Raw genomic sequence first — 16,842 nt, 5'->3', positions numbered from 1 at the left:
CATTTTCGTCCAACCACTAGATTTAAAGCAAAGTAATGCATGACCTTAAGTTTGAGTTAGTTAATTAATTAATTCAATAATACAAATAAACCTGTAATCAAGTCTTTAATAATAATAATAAAACTCTGCATCTTGACTTAATAATAATAATAATATTTGAAATTTATCTCGTAATTACAAGTCCAAAGGGTAGTACTTGTGAGCATTTCAAATCAATAAATTTTTTTTAAAAAAAGATAAATAAATAATAATAATAATAATAATAAATCTTTTAACTATATTTGGATGTTGAATGGACATGGCACGAAAAGGGATGGAGCATGGAAGAATGGGTGGAAGTGCTTTAATATGCTTATCTGGATTTGACACCTGTCCACATCTCTCTGTGTGTTTGTGTGCGTTTTTTCTTTTCCCCAAATCTCTATAAATTCTCTTCATTAGTATTTCTCTTTCTAAACTGTACCCTTTTTCTTCTTCTTACAACAAGTTTCTGTACTAAAAAAAAACTTAAACAAGAATCAAGAAAAGAAGCCTTAAGAGTGATCACATTCCTAAGCAATCCATACCTTGTTTTTCTGATACTTTGATGCTTTTCAGGTCTAATATGAGTGTTACTCAAGTCTTGGGATGAGAGAGAAAGAGGAGGCTGTGAAGAATACTCTACGGTTTGTCGAAATTAGGTAGACCACTCGACTCTTCCATCTTCTGTTGTTTCAATTTAATTTCGTTTCTTTTTTTTTTTTTCGTTTTTTTTTTTCTTTTTTTTTTTTGAATAGTAATTTGAAGTGGTAGTTGTTTGATATAGAGTGGAGAGAGAGTGAGAGACCCTGTTTTCAAGAGGTTGTTGTGGGTTGCCTCAGATCCAGGGAACTAATTTTTGTGTTAAAAAGGTTAACTTTTTTTATTTTTAGGGTTTCCCTGTGATTCGTTGGACTTTGCTTTGCCTTTCTTAGTTCTTTCTCATGACCCCCTTGCTCTGTCTCGTGTTTAGAGATAAAGGGTTGTAGTTAATTTAATTTTTATCTACTTTTTTTTGGGTTTTTTATTTATTTTTTATTTTTATACATTATTATTATTTTTATTTTTTTGGTGGAAATAAGGATCTATTGTGGTTGTTTATCACTCTATCTCACTGTAGTTGGAAGTAGATAAAAGTTTAGAGAAGAAGTTATATAAGGTAGAGTAGAGACAAGGCTGACCTATCTATATTTGGTTAAATTTCTCACACAAATGAGATGGGATTCCTTGTGATTCACCAGATCTCACTACCCATTTCTATGTCAAAGCCTTGTTGGTTGGTGTGCGTCATGCCTTGAATTCTCTCTATTGTTTTAGTTATCTTGAATTTCTTATTAGGCATGGAAAATGGTCTGTGGAAATCTGTTACTGTTATTGCTAGAATATTCCTGATAATTGTAGAAGTTGATGAATTCGTTGAAAAATGATAGGTTGTCTAAATTTAAAGGGGCTGGAGGATAACTTTTACTACTACCCAGATAGTGATTTTGATGGAGGAGATGTACCGGGCGGTTTCTGTGCCATATAGATTAGGTAATTCGGTCTGTGATAACTCAACTACAGTGACCTATATGGATATCACTAAGTTAAAGTTGATGGCGGATTCCACAAGCTTGTTTTCAGATTCTGCACCTAAGGGTTCTGCTGAGTCTGTTTTTAGTGGGGGTGTGGATTGCAATTGTCATGATTCAGTGAGTGGAGTTAGTGTTACAGCTGTGGCAGTGCCTGAAGCAAATAGGAGTAGTGGCAGGGCTGCCTTAGGGGATATGGTATCTGAAAATGAAAGCAACTGTGTTGCTACAGATGCTATAGCACGGGAAAGTGAGGAAGATGATTCGTTATTTATGGACGCTGATCATAGTCTTGATAGCTCTTGTTCTCTTTCTGTTGTGAGTGACACAAGTAGTCTATGTGGCGATGATTTCTTAAATTTAGAGGGTGTGTTTGAGTCAGGGATACCAAGTTCCATTGATGTTGAGAAGAGTATTTGCAACGATGAGATTGTTACAAATGCCACAGAGTTGGGGGAGTCGAATGTTGAGGAGGAGATTGTGAGTGGTCCTCTTGTTGTGTCAGGGAATCTTGGTGTAGAGATTGCTGATGGATCTAATTCAAAATTACCTGCAGTTGTGCTTCAGATGCCGTTGGAGAAACAGATGAGTGCATCATTTGGCCGCAGTGTTTTTGAGGTGGATTGTGTGCCCCTTTGGGGATTCACCTCTATGTGTGGAAGGAGACCAGAGATGGAAGATACAGTTGCAACTGTGCCTCAATTTTGGAAAATTCCAATTCAAATGCTAATTGGTGACCGGCTAGTAGATGGCATGAGCAGGTTTTTAAGTCATTTGTCCGCTCATTTCTTTGGAGTATATGATGGCCACGGAGGCTCTCAGGTAACCCCTCTCTCTCTCTCTCCAGATTGGGCATGGTTTTTTAAATTAATAATTATTTAATTGTGCATTTGCTCAAGTAATTTTAGTCCCTGGGTTTAATTTTCTTCTTTTAGGTTGCTAACTATTGTCGTGATCGAGTTCATGTTGCTTTGACTGAGGAGTTGGAAAATTTTATGGCCAGCTCCAATGATGGAAATATTAAGGGTAATTGTCAAGAGCAGTGGAGAACAGCATTCACCAACTGTTTTCTCAAGGTTGATACCGAGGTCGGAGGACAAGATGATATTGAACCTGTTGCTCCGGAAACTGTTGGTTCTACTGCTGTTGTAGCTATCGTTTGTTCATCTCATATCATAGTGGCGAACTGTGGGGATTCAAGAGCAGTCTTGTGTCGTGGCAAAGAACCTGTGGCATTGTCTGTAGATCACAAAGTATGAGGACCTATTCTTGTATCATCTTTGTATAGTTCACAAGCGACCATTATAAACTGATATTTCTTTATCTTTTTCATTGGACTTTGTTTTTAGCCGAATCGAGGAGACGAATATGCAAGGATTCAAGCAGCTGGAGGAAAGGTCATACAATGGAATGGGCACCGAGTTTTTGGCGTTCTGGCAATGTCAAGGTCCATTGGTATGTGTTTATCATCATTATTTGACCACCTTTCCCACCTAATTTGAATTTAAGAATAGTTTTACTTAATGATACTCTCCATTATTATTTTACCAGGGACTGAAGACATTTTATAGCCATGTTAGTATGTAGGTTCTAACCATATATCGCTTTTTGAATTATGTCAATTAGTGTAAAAAAAGAAAAGAAAAACAACTGTGTTAATTTGTGATTGCATCCTATCCCATTTCTGCATTGCACTTGTTTAGCTTTCTATCAAATTTCAAAAACCAATCTTGTATGTGGGGTGCAGGTGACAGATATTTGAAACCATCAATCATTCCAGATCCAGAAGTGACTTTCATTCCTAGAACAAAAGACGACGAATGCCTGATCCTGGCCAGTGACGGCTTATGGGATGTGATGACGAATGAGGAAGTGTGTGATATTGCTCGGAAAAGGATACTTCTTTGGCATAAAAAGAATGGTGTTACACTTCCCTCAAAAAGGGGTGAAGGAATTGATCCTGCGGCTCAGGCAGCAGCAGAGTGCCTCTCAAACCGTGCTCTTCAGAAAGGAAGCAAGGACAACATCACTGTGATTGTGGTGGATTTGAAAGCCCAAAGGAAGTTTAAGAGCAAAACTTAATGTCATTTGGCTTGTATGAGTTATAGGTTTAAGATATAGTATTTTATATAGTTTAGGCCCTTCTGTTTTTCACCTGGGCTTTATGTCTTCTTCATAAGAGTAAACTATCTCTATGTACTAAAGAGCATGCAAATCTAGCCGTCTGAAGTAGTAATAGGAGGTCCTTAGGGAATTGCTTTCTCTTGCGACGTTTGATTGTATTCGTTATTTTGATAATGTAGTGGCTTGTTACTGAATTATCAAATTTGGGAAGATAGCTTGTGAGTTGTGATTATGCATTATTAATCCACTAGCAGAGCTTTTGTCTATGAGTTCTGCTATATCTTGTTGCTTTTTATTCAATGCATTGGCTGTTAAAGCGTGGATGTAAGGTGTTCTTGCTGCTATGATGCTCAAGAATATGTCTCGATCCCGTGATTAAATAAGGAGATCCTCCGACCCTTGTCGCTCTCTTGTAGTTGAAGTTATGAGAAAAAAAAAAAAAAAAAAAAAAAAAAAAAAAAAATCTTGAGAAAAATGTAGAAAATAATTACAGTAAAAATATATGAGTGCAAGGCCGACCATACAAACCAGATTACTGGGGAAAGAGTGTGATGTTGTTATAGAAATGGAGATATTGGGTTGTGTGGAGGATTGCTTGTTGAGATCGAAAGCTTGAGATCTAGATAAAGGGGTAGAAAATCATAGCAGATTTGATTAAATAAGAGGAAAATCTCAGAGAGGTGGAGGTTTTGTAACTTCACCCATGGTTCATAGAGGTTCTGTGCAAGTGCTAAAAATTACAGCATATCATGATTCAGTGTGATTACTCCAAAGTTTTATATAAATGCTAGTTTGTTCGCTGAAAGTGAAAAGACACTAATTATCAACTTCAAGTATTTTGAGCCTAAGAAAGAAGCCAAGAATTAGCTATGCTAGGCTTTGTATAAAAGTTGCTGTATGTTTGGAGAAAATAATTCATTGTTGGTCAAAGCCAAATACTAGTAAAGACTAGTTAATTACATTAAGTATTTGAGATAATACATGGAATATAGTTGTATGGAATAAAGATGAGGATGATGAAGATAGTATGGATGACGCTGAACAATGCACTGAATATAGACGAAGATGATGAAGATAATGTAATTAGCTATGCTAGGCTTTTTAGTATGGCCTGGACATATAAATGACGCTGAACAATGCACTGAATATATAATTTGCCAAAAGCTAATTAGTTTTAAAGAAATTGGATCTATATTTGCAGGTTGGCCTTCAATTTGGTTGTGCATGAATGAGACAATCCAACCTTCTGTCATTTGCTATATTCCACTTTTTAAATTGTGCAAATAAAGTATATTTCCTTAATTTGCCGCCCAACAGAAGACTGAAATATCTAAGGACGTCTTTAACAAGAAATCATTGTTGTATACAAAACGTCCAACAAGTCCTCTTTTTATTGGTATGAGCATATAATCTATTCATATTTAAAAATTGTAAATTGTGTGGTTATTGCCCCCTCCATCTTATAACCATTAAAAATACGATCGTCAAATATGATTTGTAACACTTGGGGAAGAAATTATTACTTGGCGCGTCAAATCAAAGAGGGAGAGGTTACGTGGTTTAAGACATTTTGGATTTGCTGCACGTAAACTCATGTGGTTCACTGTTTTTCTGTGTGTTTTTTGTTTTGCGGGATGAATGTTTTACAATCATTTATGAAAAGAAAAAAAAAAAAAAAAATTGTTTTACAATTTTAATGTTACATAGAGAAGGGTGGGTGCATACCCTGCTAAAACCTAGAAAATTACAGTATAAAATAAAATAAAGTACATAAAAATAATAAGAGACAAGAAAGAAAAAGAATTAGAAAAGGAGTCAAGATTGAGGTCATATTTGAGCCATTTGGCTCGATTTCCTTAAAAATCTTTTGTTCAAGTACTTGAAAATAAAGAATAGTTTTCAAAGAAGTACATAAATATTTTTTTCTTTTTTTTAAAAAAAAAAAAAAATCAGGAAATAATTTCCACATTACCATGAACAAAGGAACTCTAACTATTTTCTAAAACTACCCTTAGAAAACTGAATCAAACCCTAAAAAAATAAATAAAATAAAATAAAATAAAATCTTATTTAAAAGAGCTCTAGAAAAGCTACAAATCAAGAAAACATCTCTTGTAATTAACAAAAAAGTTCATGACAATATCAAGTAATCTATGGGGATACATACTAAAGGTTCATAAACAGGCCAACTTTTAAGCTCAAATTTTTTTGATATGATCATAGTCGTATATTGACCTAACAGCCTATTTAAGTCACTAAATGACAGTGTAATCCAAACATCAATATAAAGTTAATAAATAAATAATGACTTGCATGCTCTACTAGACAGAAAATGAAGTGCAAAGCCCAGCTTAGATGCCATATCTGCTCATTATTAAAGACCAGGTGCAGATTCGAGTTACAAGAGAGGGACAAAAACTCTGAAATTTCTGTTGATAGAAGAACGACTGCTAATTCTTCTATTGACACGGGCCTGTCCCGAAAAACGTGCAAGAAGATCTTTCAGTACAAAAAGGAAAAAAAATATATCATGTGGTTCAGAAAACACAAATATTGTGGCTCATTCAAGAATGCTATGAATGCTCAAGCACCAAACTTAGGAACTGACCTCAAACATCTGAGAAGAACCAACCAGAAGAGGAAATAAAACAAAGGTAATACCATAATCCACCAATCTACTGTAGAAAATATTCTAACTCAAAACTATATTTCTTTAGGAATGTTGGTTGTTAATACTCCTCATAAGTTGGTCTTGTGTGAAAGATCGAGTACCGAAAATTCACTTCAAGAACTTTCTTCCAAGACCGAAGTGAGGCTAATACTTCCTGTATGCCAATTCTTGTACAACCTCGGCAATATGTTTCTCATTCTGAATGCTCTGAACCCAATTCGCGTTAATGTGAACCCGCTCAATGCTTTGCTTCAAAGTCCTAGCAATTGATGGATTAGTACGGCTTGCAAAAAACTCCTCCACTTCTTTCACCTTTTCATAGGAAGAAAACTAAAAAAGAAAAAGAAAAGCATGGGTGAGCAACAGATCACATATAAAATTAAGCATAGATATCTGCTAAGTAACCATAGAAGAGAAATAGAGATTTGAGGAACTAAGAATGTATGTATAGAGAGAGAGAGAGAGAGACCGGTGAGACAATTGCGCTGACAAATTGGGTTATTAGAAATCCAGATCCATATGTTTTTGAGATGTGATCCCAATTTTCCTGCATCCAATCAATTAACGGGAGAAACCACGGATCAGAAAATAAGGTTGTACTTTCTTTCTTTCACTGCAGTGTCCCTTCAAATGGACTGTTTTTGGACTGGTTCTTGCTAATGCTAGAGTTGAGACACAAGGATTGAATGCCACATGAAAGTCACAAGTAATATCTTTTCTGTGTTTGTGTTCATAACAAATGGCAGGAAGAACAAGTACACACTATTCACACTATTGCACACCTTGCCTTCATTTTATTAGCCAATACGTCAGGTAAATCAAGAAAAGTATGAATAAGAAAGAAAAAGAAATTTCAAAATAAATACAAACTTTAGCTGCCTTCTTGTTATACCACAAGATCAACTTAGCTTGAGCCTCTAGCTATTCAAATTAGATCACCAGACCTATTCCAAATATGAAATATCAGTCAATAAAATCTGTCAACCTAGAAAAGAAAGGTGCATGGCATCTCCTTCAGGAAATATTTATTTTTTAATATACTTTTAACTCACAAAACTTAGTCGCAGATTCCTATGTTATTTCAGGGTATTGTCTTTTAAGGAGTAGAGATTGTTAAAGCATAGTTGGCCTTGTGTATTTCTTTGGGTTTCGCTCCCCTTTTGAGCACTCTTGTATAAAATTTTACTTGATAAAAAAAAAAGAGATTGTTAAAGCATAGTTACAATCAGGATTTTGTCCTTCTACAATGGTCATAATTCTTAATCAACAATATCCACACTCATCTTTTGCAAGACAACAAAAGAGATGAGTACCTTCAGCCACCTCCAAGTTGTATCACGTCCTTCCCAACTAACACTAAGTCCAAAAATAGCATCTTGGCTTCGAACCTTTAATGAAGAAAGAAACAAACTTAGCAAATTCAAGCTTCAATTATGGCCCATCAGTTTCAAAAGTTTGACACTTCAGTTAGTAAACAAAAGCAGAGTTACCTCATAAGACAGCATAAAGTTGAGAACTTCAAGAATAATATCTGGATCCGGACAAGATGCTAACGAACCTACAAATCATATGATAATATCTAGTTGTAGTTAACTAGATAGATTCAGATGTTTTGCATCACTTCTATAAATAAATCGTTATTACCTAAAATTCGAGTTTTTTCCTGGCTTAGGTCAGTCTCTCTGTAAACTCTCAAAAGAGATTCAAAACCCGATCTATCCGATGTACTGACTTTTTGCATGACTGCCACATATGCTGCCTGCAGAATGAATGTCCATAAGACACATAACTAGGTAACTGTAATACAACAATAGATTAACTGTTTATCAACCCTTCTCAAATCAGGAGGTAGAAGAGGTGAATTTCTGTCATCCAAGAATGCATTAAAACGCCTAATCGCTTCATTTTGTGTAACATCATGTCCAAACTCAACCAGAGCAACCAATAACTCCCCTCTCAACATGGCGTCTAAATGGCTCTCACCATGTTTAGGATCCCAGCCAAGTTTTCTGTAAAGAAACTCAAAAGCACCAGAAATAAATAAATATATACATAGAAGCATGAAGCATAAGAAATTAAGATACTAACTTTGCTCTGGAACTTTGAAAAGCACTTCTTGTTTGGGTACAAGATACCTATTAGATCATTGTATTTAGCATACCCATTGCAAATTCTAAGCTTGAAAAGCGAAGCCTCGCTAAAGAAAAAATTACATGAACTAGATCAAACTACAGCTTTGATATAAATGTTCTGAATCTCATGGTAAGATTGTTTGTTATATCATATTATGGATTTTGTAGTAGGTGCAAATTAAACTATTCATCTTTTTCTTTTTTCTTCTTCTTCTTCTCCTTTTTTTTTATTTTTATTTTTATTTTTTATTTTTTATTTCCCGATTAATACATGAGCACTCGTAGTGCCAACCGATCTTAGAATTTGCACCTCCACCTTTGAGGATGGCAGTAAATTCCATTCAAGCTAACAGATGCTGATATATAAATATTCAAAATTTAAAAAGGACATTGCCAACTTTCTAAAATGAAATTAAAGTGATAGGCACGATTCTTTTCATTTCTAAATGCATGGAGGTCATCTTTTATGACTTCTTTAGCTCTAGTGGAATCTCCTAGTCCTTACTATATGGGAATTTGAGGGTTCGAATTCCCATAGGGGGAATAGTGTGTGTGTGCTCACTTACCAAACAAAAGGAAATCTAACTGGAATCAAAGAAACTTTATCTTATTATTTCCGTTATATTAGTAGCTAGGTTTCCAAATTCACTCAAATTGCCTTATTGTTACTACAGATGACATTATCTTAAATTTTGCATCTAATAACTTCATTCCACATAATAAGTTAATAACATATAAATTATCTTGTAATGGTAAATGGAATCATAGAAATTCATTTTCTCTAGTAGTCAGTTCCTATAATGGTTACTTCACATGGCCATTCCCATATATCTGTGTGTTGTGTGTACGCATGCTTGCGCGCGCACACGTTTCCCAAATCAATTGTGATAAACTGATATATGGATATCGATTGATTGTTGTAAGCAGCATTCTATAGCTTTTAACAAGCTACTTACTCCGCAGAATTCTGGAAAAGGCTAATGAAAAATTGTTTAATGTTATCCAACAATTCAGGTGTGGCATCGGCTGCAATTCTTGCAACTTTAGAACTTATCTGTGAAAACAGAAAATGGGTTAGGACCTAAAGCACGCTGAAGCAGAACAAATCAGTATCTGATGGCGAACATTACATCAATCAAATTAGACAGAACAGTATAATCCAGTTCCTCCCTGTAAGCGCTCATCAAGGTGAGCAAAGAGGACAAAGACTGTTGGCAAGCCATGCTCAAGGCAAAAGAATCATCCAAAATGCCTGTCAGGAAGAATAACTCAATATTATTTCCTTTTTTAATTTTTTTAGACTGTTTTTAGATAAAAGTTCAAAAAATATCCAAATTACCATATCTATCTGTTGCAGACAAGCACTTGCTCTCTATTGCATGTCTCAGCCTGCCTGCCAGGTCCTCATCATATTTCACCCTGTAGAAACCTGTCTGGTTTACATTAATTTTTATCCAAGCACATTCCTCTATATCAACACTTCCAGATTTTTCTTGCAATAGAAAATTCTTGCGAATATCATATGAGCCACAACATAAGGTTATTGGAACGATCCATTGCCCATCCCCATGCGAACCACTCGACAAAAATTGCGACTGCCATTAGTTAACATACATAAATTGTTAGAATTTCCATTAGCTCCCTAATATCATAAAACAGAAATATAAAAATGAGTAATAGATGACTGCGCATTCCGGTCAAGAGATGTCACGTTAAAAGTTCTGACAATTATAAAATTAATGGTTGAATTCAGTAATGAGAGAACCTGCTCAAACTCCAAGTGTTGTGCTTTGACTTTAACAGAGACAACTGGGTAGCCTTTTTGCTTGGTCCATGAATTCATTAGCTTGTTCACAGGTTCACCAGATTCTTCCTCAAGGACGGTCCATAAGTCTTCTGTCTTTGCATTTGAGCAAGCATATTTTTTTATGTATGAAGCAAGTGCCCTCTAATTGCATGAAGCAGCCACATTATAATAATAATAATAGTGTTAATGTTCAAAAAAATATATAATAATAATAAAAAAAGAAAACACCTAAAATGTTAAGATGCAAGTAAAATGTGCGTTAAGATATTCACATAATAGCAGGAGCATAATTAAAAACCAATACATTATATAGTTTACTCCTCAGGATCCACAAAACTTTGGATGCAAGGACACAACCAAAGAGTCAATAGTATCCAAAGTAAGGGTATGGGTACTTAAAAAGAAAACTGAGGGACAAAGTGCTTGTGAAAAAAAATTGAAATAATATGGAATTGTAAATAATTTTAGTTGTCTAAGTTCAATAAGAGTAATAAAGAAAATAGGGCCAATGATATCAATGTTATGTCTAAAGCATGATCCCTTGCCTAAGTTGCCTTGCCATACTACATCCTATATTATTCTATCAGGTCAACAAATATGTCTTGGTTAACATGAGTTTTATGCATATATTCCGCACAATCCCATCTATAAATATATGCATTTCATAAATTAAATATACCTAGAATAAACAAACTAGAGAGAAAAATAAATAGACAAATTTGTGCATACAAGCACATATACTCACTTTTGCATACAGTTTCTAGGCTGAGAATCAGCTTAGCTTGTGAGTGTCTTTATTCACCACACATACATAGTGTGAGTAATTAAGTTGTTCTAAGGTTCATGACTGAGGACACACTGAACCACAAACAGAAGATTTTCATAGCATCTCTACATCAGCTTTTATGGAGACCTTGCTATATGAAGTGGAATTCAATCGCTGAAGAAGAGAAGCAGATTGCTGGGGTAGTGATCGCATTGACGGGGATTGCTGGGGGCTAGTGATTTTGAAGGGACTAGCATAGTAGAATATAGACTGGTTACGAACTCGGAGCATCAGAGGTAAACCAACAAGTAATTCCTAAGGCACTTGGATATGGACTCATGGATATAGATTATACTCTTTTCTCTTGCTTAGCGGATCGGTCTGCCTGAGAAAGAAGCCTCTGTAATTTTTCCCATTTTGGTTTTCCACGTGCAAAGTTTTGTTGTCTTTTATTTTTATAGCTTTGTTCGATTAATTTGGGGTGTGTGTGATCTTTTAATCTGAGCAAGCCAAACTAATTCAATCTGACAATATGAAGAAAAGAAATTAAAAGATCTATTCATCCACGCTACGTCTCTGTTTAAAATCCTCTAATGGGTTCTGCCTACACCACTCTCAAAATTCACTAAAATTTGATTTAGGATTTCTTCGTTCTATATCCAAGAATACACTAGGTAATAAAGTCATTTTAAGTGTTTCAGTTTGCATCTGAAACAGGCAGAAAAGAAAATTCGGTGACAATAAGGATTGCTCCAAAGCATTCACAGCTGGAAGATAATCAATTTTAAGAGCCAAAAATATATATATCCATGTACGCGGATGTGTATCTATATAATGAGAAAATGATCCAACAGAGGAGAAAAGTCAAAGCAACAAACTAAAGGACCAAGCAGAAACCATTTAGAACTAAAGAGAAGTGGCAAAGAACAAAAACTGATAAACCAACCTGAAAAGGTTCAGGACCAAGATAGCTTTGCAACATCTGGATCAGAGATGCACCTTTTCTGTAGCTAATCGAATCAAATATTTCATCAATCTCACCAGCATGATTTATCTCGACCTGAAAGAAAGTATGCTTTAGTTGAAAATTAAAATATACATCACATAGAAGCAGATATTCAAAGTAATACCACTGAATTCCAGATGCAGACAACATAAATCCAATATAAAATTGACCACCCTATTTACCTCAATTGGATGTGATTCTTCAAGCCCGTCCAACCGAAGACCATGATTACATTCCTCAAGAAACTGAGTCCATATTTTCCATTCTGGGAACAAGCTATCAGTAGCTAAATAGCTTACCTGAACACAAGCAGATCAATTTTATATCATATACCAACATGCAGTAAAATAGAAGAATAAATATACATGCGAACCAAAGTGAAGTACCCATGTTGCAAATCCCTCATTCAGCCATAGATGCGTCCACCATTCCATTGTCACAAGGTTGCCAAACCACTGGTGTGCAAGTTCATGGGCTATCACATTTGCAACCTAAATAGAACCAATTGAAACAATACAACTTTCATGAATGTCTAATAAAACAATAGCAGATCCAGGTCAAATTAGCAAGCAAATTACAAATCCAGATAGAACTTTCAGTATATGGACAATACGCCTTGCTTGTTAGCAGCAGCAGAGTGTTTATCATCATAGAGCAAAGCTGTCTCACGGTATGTAACTAGACCATAATTCTCCATGGCCCCAGCGGCAAAATCAGGGATTGCAATCATATCCAATTTGGGTAACGAATATGGAAAAGCAAAGTATCTGCAGGACTTGAGATGGTTAATCAGATAACACACCTCAAAAAAAATCATGAAAGCCTCTAAAGAGAAAATATAATAAATTTACAAGTAAGAAAAATGAAAAATATGTTGCACAATTAGCAATTACATTCAGAAATGTCCATTTGATATGAATGTAGCAGTTTGCAACATGAAGTCTATATATAATGCATAATAATAATTGCAGCATAAAGAGAGAGCTAAACACACTCTTTGTATAAATCAAGCGTCTTGACAGCAACATCTAAAGCGAACTTCCCTTGTTTTGCCTTGCCAACCTGGCAGTATACCCGAACTGGAATCCCTGTGTAGCAGGAAAATTAAACCGTTAAAAACACACAGGATTTGTACTGAGTAAAAACATTGAGAGAAATGGTGTATGATTTTACCATCAGATGTATGATCTTCCACATAATCAAATAAACCAATGACAACAGCAACCAAATATGTAGACATGATTGGTGATTCCTGATAGTAAACTGTCTTGAGATTGCCATCCACCTTTTCTTCTGTGACTGGCATGTTGGAAAGGGCTACTAAATCAGATGGCACCTCCAGTGTGACCTTGAATGTGGCCTGAACACCATGGCGTTGAGTGAAAAGGAAAGTGGGGTACACCATAACCTTTAATTCTAAAAAGACTTGGAACAGTAATTGAGCGTACCTAAGTCATAACTCCATCTAGATACATAACCATATGAATATCTTTGTGTGCAACAAAATTAATAGCTTCATGATCTAATTTTAACAGATATAAAACACTTCATTATCAAATCGAATGAGTTGTTGTCTTACTTAAACTGTGTTATTGTAAAACAAAAAGCATTTCTTGAAAAAATCTATATGAATACTATTACGACATTCTTTTTTGGGGTTTCCAATGTCAACAAAATGAAAGAAAAAAAAATCTCACAAAAATATTGTACACACACACACACACACACAGAGAGGATGGTAACACCTTACAAGCAGGTTCATCCCAGCACGGAAAGCAGCGTCTGCCATCGGCTGGTTCAAACTGTGTCACTGCCATGTTCTTCTTCTCCCCATTATGCTCATAAGTGCTAAACAAGAATACTTGAACTTAATTTGAAATCCAAAAATTAAAATTCAACAAAAATCATTATTATCAATACATACACTCTATTTGGCTAAATCGTAAAAAAACAGTAAAAAAACAAGAAACATAAAATTTTAAATCGTATCCTCTTGGGGTGGAGGAAATCACTAGGTTCCATATAGCAGGGGCTTTGTCTTCTTGTGACCCAGGCAATGAAAAATCTAATTTTCGGTATTTTAGTTTCTTCCATCTCCATCTATCACATTCTTAGCACACCAGAGTTCGTTTGTTTTTTGTTTTTTTTTTTTTTTTTTGCAACTAAAAGGGTGTCCTCACTCCTCACCCTTTGGAATTGGCTAATCTCCTCCAAATACTTGTGGCAATTTTAATCGAGGAAAATTCTTATGAGACTGGCTTCAAAAGGGGGGAATCAAACTCAAGACCTCCTAACCAATTCTTCCACCCCCTTGGGGTTAGAAACCAAAAACTTGTAGAAAGCATAATGCAACAGTCAACAGAAATGTGACGTTCCAACCAACAGGCCTGTAGCCTAGCGGTACCAAGCCCCTACTTTCTAAAGGGAGGTCAGGTATTCGAACCTCAGCAGAGGCATGTGTGTGTGAGTACCCAAGTAAAAATAAAATAAAATTGTGACGTACCACATCGCCTAGGGGAAAAGTTGCTGAGAGTTTAGGAAGATGTGCAGGTCATATTCTAAATACGTCTCAAGCTACCCTCGCCTACCTGCATCTATAACTTGTATATTGTATTTGGGAAACTGGCCAGCATCTCTTCTTTGACTGCTGGCGTGTCAAGATGCACTCCTTACCTTTATTTGTGCTCCTCTGGGTGCTAATTCGGTTCTACTTGCCATTCCCATGAGAGAACAAGTACTTGCCATTCCCATGAGAGAACAAGTACTTGCCATTCCCATGAGAGAACTAGTAGCCCCATCCCGTTCTCTTTTCTGGAAATGGAGGAGGGTTACAGGTCAGGCCAGCAAGGATGCTGGTCCCAAGAGGGGGTGATTGTGCCGCCTGGGGGAGAAGTTACTGATGCTTATTTACGTGGATATTCCCTTAACCATGTAGACACGTTTTGAGCAAAACCGTGAGTACCAAGAGGAGGGCGTGCAAAACATACAATATTTACACTGGTTGGTGCGGATTGGAACAAGAAAATGTGTATATGTGTTAAGAGAAAGAAAGATGGAAAAACAACTAATGTACAGTTAAAGATTAAAAAGATCTTTATGAACAAATCTAGCAAATAGCATAAAGTAACGGAGATTTAGAACAAGGTGTTCACCAACTACAGGACAGTAAAACACAAAAGAACCTTCCATATTCAACAAATATGATAAAACAAGATAAATTTAGTGTGAGAGACCAAATAATTATGGAATATCCAGCGAATATCAGAAGTTAAGAGATTTATAGAAAATTTTGAGAGAAACGCAAACACATATTGGAAAGATTTACACAGAAACGTACACTTAACAGTACCTTCTGTAGAAGCCTTTCATTTTTTCACTTAGGGTTCCTTCAAAAGCAATACTCAAAACCCCAACTCCATGTGGAAGATTCTCAGCAAACTCCGCCACCATAATCTCATCTTGTGCAAACATTTCAACCTCCAAAGCCTCCAATACCTTCAAAAAGAGGTTAATTGATTCACATACAAACATTTGAAAGATCAAGAAAACCAAGGATTGATTTAACAGATCGGGTGATACCTTGGAACCGTTTGAGGATTTGAATCGGACAGAGGCGCGGTCAACGGCGAGGTCGGCGGCATTGAGGACGATGAATTTAGTTTCGGCGACAACGTCAACGGAGATTTGAACGGTGCCGTTGAATTTGCAGGTGATGAGGTCTGGTTTGAGATAGAGATCATAACGTTTGGGGATTGCGAATTTGGGGAGTCTCGGTTGGCCTCTGAACTGCTCGTACTTCGCCATGTTGAAACTTCAAACTCCCTTACTAAAAGGTGTCTCTTTCTCTAGCTAGATGTTTAATATGTGGGTTTATGTTGAAGTGTTGAAATTTATATAGATCGCTCAAAAGACCAAAAATTTACATTTTTACGCTAGTTGAACTATTCTCATTTTCTCACACTTTTTGTTAAAGCAAAAGTTAATTAGTTTATTGCGTAGAATATTGCGCATCATAACAGAATAAAGAAACTAGATTGACTATGGAGTACCTCGATCTCTCAATGATGCACCACCGACTCATTAGCCTCAAAATTAAAGGCTTGTGCATATGATTAAAGAAATTGCCCCAAAGCATATCAGTAGGAACTTGAATCGCATTTTAGAATCTTATTTTTGACTTAGAATCTTATTTCTAATTTAAATGGTGTGTGTTATTGTAACGAATAGAATCATAATCCATCAAGAATGGTTGGTTTGCAACATTTTCTCGTGGACTCAAAGACTTGTATCAGCCATTTGTACATGATGTGTGTTTCGCGATTCGATCAAAAATTTTAAGTTATTAAATGAGCCTAATACCCCGACTTATATATACCTATTTTATTTTTTATTCAGATCCGATGTGAGACAAATTTTTAAAATTCTTCCGGTACGACTTTGTGAGCGAGTGCAAGAGATATTGACGGATTACCACACTGAGTTTGAATGAGGAAAATGTGAGGTACTTATATGTGATGGTATTATCTTTAATTAATATGAAACTCAAATTCAGATCAAAAACTAACAATATCATATGAATGTGTGTTGACGGGAGAGTTCCACCTAATAGATTTCAACTATCTTTAGAGTACCAACGGTACTAGCACATTAATGAGAATTTGATTCTTAGAGTCAACTTGGGATTAATAATAATTGAGTATCAATAAAACATTACTTGATTAGACTTTTGTAAGTTGAATTAGTTTAT

The 16,842-nt window shown here is 35.6% G+C and overlaps 2 protein-coding genes across 4 annotated transcripts; one reads left to right on the top strand and one right to left on the bottom strand.

Moving 5' to 3' along the window:
* The first annotated feature begins 431 nt into the window (after positions 1-431).
* On the top strand, positions 432-3,950 carry LOC132282368 (probable protein phosphatase 2C 6). 2 transcript variants are annotated; one of them, XM_059784021.1, is made up of 5 exons: positions 432-680; positions 1,449-2,411; positions 2,525-2,842; positions 2,939-3,044; positions 3,337-3,950. In XM_059784021.1, the coding sequence occupies exons 2-5, from the start codon at positions 1,509-1,511 to the stop codon at positions 3,669-3,671; spliced, it is 1,662 nt and encodes a 553-aa protein (XP_059640004.1). In that variant the 5' UTR covers positions 432-680; positions 1,449-1,508; the 3' UTR covers positions 3,672-3,950. The 2 variants fall into 2 exon arrangements, with proteins under 2 accessions (XP_059640004.1, XP_059640005.1); XM_059784022.1 differs by having other exon boundaries at positions 433-680; positions 2,146-2,411.
* Positions 3,951-6,046: 2,096 nt separating this feature from the next.
* Positions 6,047-15,970, bottom strand: LOC132285386 (aminopeptidase M1-like). 2 transcript variants are annotated; one of them, XM_059787562.1, is made up of 19 exons: positions 15,675-15,970; positions 15,445-15,590; positions 13,841-13,943; positions 13,269-13,455; positions 13,090-13,183; positions 12,709-12,862; positions 12,482-12,586; positions 12,278-12,394; positions 12,036-12,149; positions 10,282-10,464; positions 9,856-10,111; positions 9,647-9,768; positions 9,473-9,570; positions 8,216-8,393; positions 8,029-8,143; positions 7,875-7,942; positions 7,698-7,772; positions 6,854-6,931; positions 6,047-6,714 (listed from the first exon to the last, which is right to left on the bottom strand). In XM_059787562.1, the coding sequence occupies exons 1-19, from the start codon at positions 15,897-15,899 to the stop codon at positions 6,529-6,531; spliced, it is 2,604 nt and encodes an 867-aa protein (XP_059643545.1). In that variant the 5' UTR covers positions 15,900-15,970; the 3' UTR covers positions 6,047-6,528. The 2 variants fall into 2 exon arrangements, with proteins under 2 accessions (XP_059643545.1, XP_059643546.1); XM_059787563.1 differs by lacking the exon at positions 15,675-15,970 and having other exon boundaries at positions 13,846-13,943; positions 15,445-15,585.
* Positions 15,971-16,842: the final 872 nt, after the last annotated feature.

This window comes from Cornus florida, unplaced genomic scaffold (assembly GCF_030987335.1).
Source record: "Cornus florida cultivar Cherokee Brave unplaced genomic scaffold, ASM3098733v1 CherokeeBrave_3.0.0_Hap2_Chr11, whole genome shotgun sequence".
Taxonomy (NCBI): Eukaryota; Viridiplantae; Streptophyta; class Magnoliopsida; order Cornales; family Cornaceae; genus Cornus; species Cornus florida.
Note: the sequence above shows the minus strand (reverse complement) of the source record. Positions and strands in the feature narration are given on the sequence as shown.